Source organism: Diadema antillarum, unplaced genomic scaffold, assembly GCF_040938485.1.
Source record: "Diadema antillarum isolate AM-2024a unplaced genomic scaffold, OU_Dant_1.0 scf00000038, whole genome shotgun sequence".
NCBI lineage: Eukaryota > Metazoa > Echinodermata > Echinoidea > Diadematoida > Diadematidae > Diadema > Diadema antillarum.
Genome location: NW_027270927.1, coordinates 1,517,445 through 1,525,056, shown reverse-complemented (window position 1 = coordinate 1,525,056; position 7,612 = coordinate 1,517,445). Strand labels below are relative to the sequence as shown.

Here is a 7,612-nt window from a genome sequence, read left to right as displayed (position 1 = left end):
TAAAAGAGAGAAAGAAAAAAAAAAACGTTTAAACACATCACATACATGTCCCTACATTCGCAGTCTAGCTACAGTCATTATACCATCAAATGATTATCAAAGATAATTCACAAATATGAATACACTGAATATTCAGTTTGATTCAGGGATTATCTATAATGTTTTATTACCTTTCCAAGTTGGTGAATTTAGTGAATAAAACGTAAAACCAAAACAATAGGAAGGAAGAATAGGGCCTATCAGTCATTGTATAAAACTAACATAATGCATTTAATACACCGACGATAAAGTTTAATTTATGTACTAGAGTCGCTGCCTCTTTATCACGGCATATATGTAGAACACGTATGGAAAACAAGGTTTTCGTACTGCGTTGTCATTCTCTCTTTCTTTCTCTCTCTGATAATGCACACATTTTATTTTCCACTGTTCGTCCATTCTGGTAACGTCACTCCATGCTCTTTGACCCAAGTCGATTGTTATTGACTGTATATAGGCGTGTCGCTTCATACGCTGCATGTGTACGCGGCTTTCCCGTAAGTGCTCTAGACGTGATAGCACACATGAATATCATACAGTAACACAATAATAACCGCTTGGTGCTGGTAGCAGAACAACTTCCTCTGTGGAGCGTGGTGTGTATGCGCTTTCACAAACTCGCTGAGGTAAGATCCAGTGATTATGTCACTAAAAATACCACTTTAAGATGACTATATGAATTTCAAGATTTGCAGGGATTGTCGATAGGATTCGGAATGTACCGTAGGCCCATATTGTTGATCTACACCTCTCTCAAATTGATGGAATAGTAGGCCCTATGTCTACAAGCAGCAATATATAATACGAATGTCTGTTTGTTTGCCTGTTATTTTTTTGTCATATCAATTGAAATACTAGATTATAGAGTTGTTAACCAAACCTTCGAAATTAAGTCAAAGCACGCTGAACATTTTGCAAAAAGATTCTACACAGGTCAACGTAACAACTATGTCAAAAATGCAATACCTGTATAAGGTTGCATTTACGAGAAGAATATTATCGTACGAATCAGTATATCAAATTTTATATCACGCAGTAGATGCAACGTATAATGGTCTATAAAAGGCTGTGCTGGGCAGGCGACAAACAATGCGTGCCCGTATGTATTAAAGTAGAATTGATCTATGTCCGTTTTAACTATCAATGCAATGATGGGCTATGATATGAAATGAGGTGGCCTAGGTAGTCTGCTGTGGCGGTGAGTTTATAATACTTTCAATGTATTTCTACACTTTCTGTTACCATCCGTTTACACCTGTATATCTTTTTAAACTCAGTAGTTTGCTTGTTAAAAGCGATGACATTCATCTTTGATAGGTGAACTTATGATTTTGCATAGAGAAAGCCTGGTCACAGAAATTTGTTAGAGGTTGGTTATCTTCCCGTGTGCTGAGGGTAAGACCTTTATCCACCAATATATTTCTATTATTTCTGTCGTTTAGCTTCAGTAATCAATCGCAATATGTCATCAACGTGTTTTAATCTTTTAACTCCAATAACCTTCATTATTGTATGAGTTTGATAACGTCCCTCGAGATATCTAAACTGATTTGTACAGAATAAAGTGTGGGATATTAGATATGACTCCGGGAAGCTTGTTGATGCATATATCATTATTCTGTGTTTCATTATCTATTTATTTCTATTCTTTTTGGAGAGAATAAGGCTCTAAGTATGGAAAATTTGTTTACCTCTTTTTAAAATGATTTCAGAGAAGCCAAGAAGCAGAAGCTAAGCACTATCGCAATGCAGGCTTATTCAGCAGGAACCGCGGCTCCGTTAGCTACGTCACCAACGAAAGACCATGCCAAGAACGCAATTAAGGTACATTATCAGACAGGACGGATCATGCTCTAAATGTGATTTATACGCTATTACTCTAAATTTTGATTTTCAATTTTTACCACCATATTATGGTAGGGTGTTTGACCCTGGAGATTGAAGACATGTAATGAATGAATTAGACTGTCGCACTACCGGAAACTTCAAATTCCTGTGTATACGGGGTGGGGGACTCTCAATAAAGGAGGACAGTATTGCTGTTAATGCAATTATCCATAATCCTATCCGTAGTATTGTTAAGATAGTTTTGAATTGAAATGTGCCAACATAATGGGTGTCTACATGCATTCTTTAAGTCAATGGCATGGAGATAGAGCATGAGAAAACCTAGCTTCCAAATTTCTCTACGTTAATTCGATTGAAAAGACACGTTTGCATGTACCTTCTTTCTGTCCTTTTGAAACTATTGGCCGTTTACCATATATACCATCATGTGGAAAATACCTCATAACGTGTCAGATTTTCTTGTTCTATGTCTTCATATAAATTAATAATTTAGTATCACTTGGATACAATTCGGCAAAAATCACGTCATTATCATTCATATTGAGTGTCGCATGCAGTCACCACCCGTTTATGATATTCAGAAGGCGTAAAGTAACAAACGATCACTACTTAGAATACACCCTCTTTAAAGCTTAAAAGAAAAACAGTACCTTGAATTTGACTTGCCAGATCACTGCCATCATGCACATTATTGGGGGCTCGGTGATAACGGTCATGGGCTGCGTTGCCATTGGGATAAAATCGTATAAATCCTACATCGCCGCCCCCTTGTGGACTGGTCTAGGGGTAAGTTATATCCTCTGCACATTGTTAAATCTTAATTTTGCATGACGTTAAGTTGAAAGTCTACCATTCAAGTTTATCACAAAAACACTCTTACATAAAAATGACAATACCCACAACAAATTGCCCTCTTTGCCTAGCAAGTCATGAAGATGCATACGGTAGATTTTTTTTTTTTTTTTTTTTTTTACGCAGATGTTGCCTCAATTCCGGATATAGAAAGGAAATTCTATATCCGTTCATGACAATGAACGTGTTGTTGATTGTAGCTATTTCTACGGTCTGCAATTGTCAGAGCATTATCAAAATTTACGTAGAGATGTAGAAAACGATTTGCAATTATAACAGTTTTTGGAAAATTTCAGCAACTACTCACTGATGGAATCATGACGAAAAAAAAAATGTACGTTTAGATGACGATTTAAAGTCTGACATGTTTCGTATATTTTTTAATATGATTCTGCAGGTTTTTCTTCTTGCTGGCTTGTTTGGATTATTCACCCATAGAGGAGGTGTTCCAAGGACATGTCTGGTAAGTGAAATTTATCAAAAACACGTGGGTGTATTAGTGTGTAAACTAACATAATATCAGTACCTTCTTATTCTGACTTGTACTCTGCACCCGGCGTTATCCGCTCATAATGCCGCTTTTGATAATGACAGCATATGTATAGGTCTACTCGTTTTCTTATTATTATTTCTTTACGTATAATGCATGACCGAAAACTTGATTTCCATATGGTGACACAATTTTAAGGATAATACAACGTAAAAAAGTACATGCAGTACAGACATCGTTTGTAACTTTCCACTTGATATTAGTCTTAATGACTGCAGTGTTCAAAATTATACGATGAATATAAAATTGTCCGATTGCAATGTGTCTGTTGCGACACAAATTGTCGCCCCAACACATATCGTCGTCTGGGGACCATTCTGTGCCGAGGGCTGACGGCACAAATTATTTTCGCCTGCCCTCGAAGCACTTTTTTTTTTTTTTTTTTGGGGGGGGGGGGGGGGGGGGGGGGAGGGGGATTATCATTCTTGACATAGTCATTGAAATACCAAAACATAACTTTTATATGGCTACATCATTGCAAACAAGCCATGTCAAAGGTCACGGTGAGGTTTCAAGTAAGTGTGTATGTGCGCGCGCACATGAGAGTGTTTGCTCGTGCGTATATGTGTGTGTGTGTGTGTGTGTGTGCGTGTGTGATATTGCATGTTATGGAAGAATGCACACGTATACACACAGACAAACAAACCACTACCATCATACAACCCCCTTACATGTATAAAGTTTCCACATAATACTCCAAACACACAGACACACACACACACACAGAGCTATGGGCAAACGCATACTTAAGTCACATGATACTCACCTTCAAATCATACATAATACATTCCATGCAGCCCCCCCCCCTCCTCTCCCACGCACATACACATACGCATTAACTCACTCAGTCATACCCACCCCACCCAACCATGACACCGGACCAACCACCCCAACCACACAATTCATAATGCACGGCCGACGATAAGTTGTGCACCTACGTTTCATTTTGCCTTTACAAATTGTCGTCATTGAGGTCAAAAATTGGGAACTGCACAAGCAACACAATTTGTCGCCAGGCGGCAAATTACGCAGGGCGACAATTTGTGCCGCCAACTCTGGCACAAGAGCCGGGGTCGACAATTTACGCCGTAACATTTATCAATATTTTCTACAAAAATGGGCACACATAAAGTAAGAACTACACCGAACACGAGTCTACAATTTGTATACGCAATACTGCGATACACCAAAGTCTGATTAATGTTATCCTTCGTTCTGATTCTCCCTTTTCTTTCTTCTTTTTTGTAATGATTTTCTGTCCATAAGATATCTGCCTATTTAGGGATGAGTATCGCATCGATCACTTGCGGTTTTGGAATTTTCGTCTTGAATATTGTTGCCGCAGCTCATGAAGAACTTTTCGGATGCGTTCCATTTCATTACAGCTGGAACTGTCCAACAGATGATGTGAGTAATGTAGATTTGACGTACCGATCTTGACAGTAGTCAGCCGTTAACTGGCATCGCTTTTTATTCAGGAATATGTAACTTCAAGAATTTCATAATTCAAGAAGAAAAAAAAAATAGCGGGAAAGTTCAGTGCATAGAAATATGCACTTTTGCGATAGAAACCTGAAATAATAAATCTGTTTGGTTCGAGTGGAAACACATTTGAAAGTGTTGCAAAACTTTAAATCGCAATACAAACTTTCAGCGGTCAAAGTAATAGCCCTCATCAGCGGAATGCCCCGTCTTAGCCTTGATCACGTGACGGTCGATAAGCGGGTCATAGACTTCCGGATAGTTGAAGCTCACCCCCGTCATTATTGAGTGAAAATTGGTAAACCAAGACGTAGATTGCGTCCTAAGCTCCCTTTCAAAGTACCGGGATTCCTGGTCCAGAACCTCCACCTTCTCTAGGTCCACGTGGTGGCCTAGAGATTCGATGTGAAAAAGTGGAGGTGGAAAGTGGGCTTTTTTTGATCAAGGAATCTCGTCCTACGAAAGTGAGCTTTCTGTTTCACCAATGTATGATTCCTGACAGGCAGTTTGGAATGTCTTCCCCTAGCAAGAAATCCTTTACATGCATGGGACCGCTAAGGGGACTGCATTCTACAAGCTAAGAGAAGTGCATTCTATAATAAGATAGGCGACTGCATTCTACAAGCTCTGCTTTTCTATACCAGCCTCCTCCATGCCCAGCAGTCTTGTTTTTGCCTTTACCACAATGACGTAACAGTTATGTGCATCTCTGTTGATAATTACACTGTATCTCTTTTACAATGTTATTCTGTTCATTGCATTGTGATACTGATTCCCTGACATCTGTGTATACGTGTGTTTCATTGTATTTCTAATTATTTGTTTGCTGAAAATGAAATAAATCAACTGAAACTGGACCGCTGACTAAGGCAACTTAAAATTCCGGAGAAAGTATTTTGTAATGAGATACAAATTTTAACAATTTTCAAGTCTATGATGTATTATTTTGTTTCTTACACAGTTGGCGAGAACACTTGTGGACTGCGCCTTAGTGCTATGCGGGGCGTTTGAAATTGCAGTTGGCATTACTTCCACTGTGGCAGCCAGCTACAAGCTTTCATGCTGTCGTAATTCCTGCTGTGGTGGCAACGGCAATGCTCAACAGGTGTGTACCAGCTCAGTACCCTGGAGCAACATAAGTGCTAAATGTGGTTAAATGATTTTCAGCACCTGCCTTGCTGTTTTTTTTTTTTTTTTTTTTTTTTTTTTACAATGCACCATCAGTACGAACGAAAGTTTAGGTGCTATTTGTAGAATGTGGTTTGAAAACACCGTGTTTTCTTACATAAACCCAAGTCTCTGACTTGATTGAAAAGGATATAACCCTTATCTCGAATTTTTTAATAAGACATCAAAGCATATTATTCATTTTTTTTTCTGCTTTACAGACGCATTACTAATCCTAGTCTAGTAAAAATCTATTATATAATTGGTACCACTATAATAGGTACTGACTGTACTGAGATGTTGATAAAGAATACTTTTTTCCAAAGAGTAGAAGATTCTACAAACAGGAGAGTTTCTTCGACATTGTAATTTTCGCTACGAACTTGTTTATAGTTATTACAATGGCGTTGAAGTTTATGGATGCATCTCAAGTTTGAAACGCTGGCGCACTATTACAAATAACGTAGTCATCATTTAATGATTAATTCTCTTTGAAATCCGTTCATAGACACTTCAACCTGTTCAGATGTCACTCCTTCCGGGTTACGTTCAATCGCCTCCAGCCTATGCAACTGGTACAATCTTATTATTTTATCAATCGCGATATTTGTGAAGACAAGTATTGTTGTGCATAGAGCTTGATGATCACACACAGAGCAACATTAACATTGATTAAAACTAACTGAAGTCTGTGTACTCCTGTGCATGGGTATTTCTGCGATTATTCCTTAGCCGATGTATTTAAGCGATACCCGATATGAAACAATGGTATGCACTACACATTTTGTATTTTTATTTGTGTAATGGTTTCGTGAATCATCTAATCGTCACTCTAATCATCTAATCTGATCATTATTATATGATCATAACAGGCAAGAGAAGGTCTATCTTACTTTAAGAGGCTAGCATACTTTGTTATGACGGGTATTTACAAGGCTTTGCCAGATGATAATAACATCAAAGGCCAGTGAGAATAAGATCATAATGCAATGCTTAACACTGATTTTTTTTTTTTCTCTGACTCACTTTGAATAACATCCCTTAGGACAACCGGTTGGTGGACAGTTCTACATCCTACCGGCTAATGCAATTGCACACTCCCAGGTTATGGGAAACCAAGCTCAACAGGGGATGGGGCCAGTGGTCCACAGCCAGGCCCAGCCCGTTGCTCCTGTCCAGCTTGCCCAATACAATCCTGGTAAGAATAAAAGGAAGTTCGCCTGCACCATTCTATAGAATAGTTTGTATGGTGCCTATATGAAACCTACTGAAATACACAAAACCAATCGAAACCAATAAATCAATGCCACCAGTAAGATCTTCTGGACATATTGTAGGTTTGAAGCCTATACGGGTTTCTTCTGTGTTTCTGGTGTTGCTTTTTTCTTATTTACCTCAGGTGAATTCGAACATCCCATTGCCATTTCTTTGAAGTTACGTTTTGAATATAAAAATCGCGTCAGTCAAATTCTGACTAATACAATATATACATATCTTATATATATATAAATATATATATGCACATATATATATATATATATGTACATATATATATATATATATATATATGAGCCTTTCACCTTTATCATGAGCGTCACAAAAAAGACGCTGAGAAATATACGAATTATGATAAAATTATAAACAACGAAAACATCAATGATGCGATGTATAACT

General features: G+C 38.0%; 1 protein-coding gene across 1 annotated transcript; it reads left to right on the top strand.

Moving 5' to 3' along the window:
- Positions 1 to 554: 554 nt before the first annotated feature.
- On the top strand, positions 555 to 5,927 carry LOC139709682 (uncharacterized). Its single transcript, XM_071621642.1, has 6 exons — positions 555 to 665; positions 1,752 to 1,863; positions 2,557 to 2,673; positions 3,137 to 3,202; positions 4,556 to 4,696; positions 5,733 to 5,927. Exons 2-6 carry the CDS (start codon positions 1,786 to 1,788, stop codon positions 5,925 to 5,927), a joined length of 597 nt encoding a protein of 198 aa, XP_071477743.1. The 5' UTR covers positions 555 to 665; positions 1,752 to 1,785.
- Positions 5,928 to 7,612: the final 1,685 nt, after the last annotated feature.

Bases quoted from the DNA above. Each gene is read 5' to 3' on its own strand.
- LOC139709682 (XM_071621642.1), top strand. From the start codon at position 1,786: ATGCAGGCTTATTCAGCAGGAACCGCGGCTCCGTTAGCTACGTCACCA. The intron at 2,674-3,136 runs GTAAGTTATATC...ATGATTCTGCAG, and splicing joins CCTTGTGGACTGGTCTAGGG to GTTTTTCTTCTTGCTGGCTT. The intron at 4,697-5,732 runs GTGAGTAATGTA...TTTCTTACACAG, and splicing joins GGAACTGTCCAACAGATGAT to TTGGCGAGAACACTTGTGGA.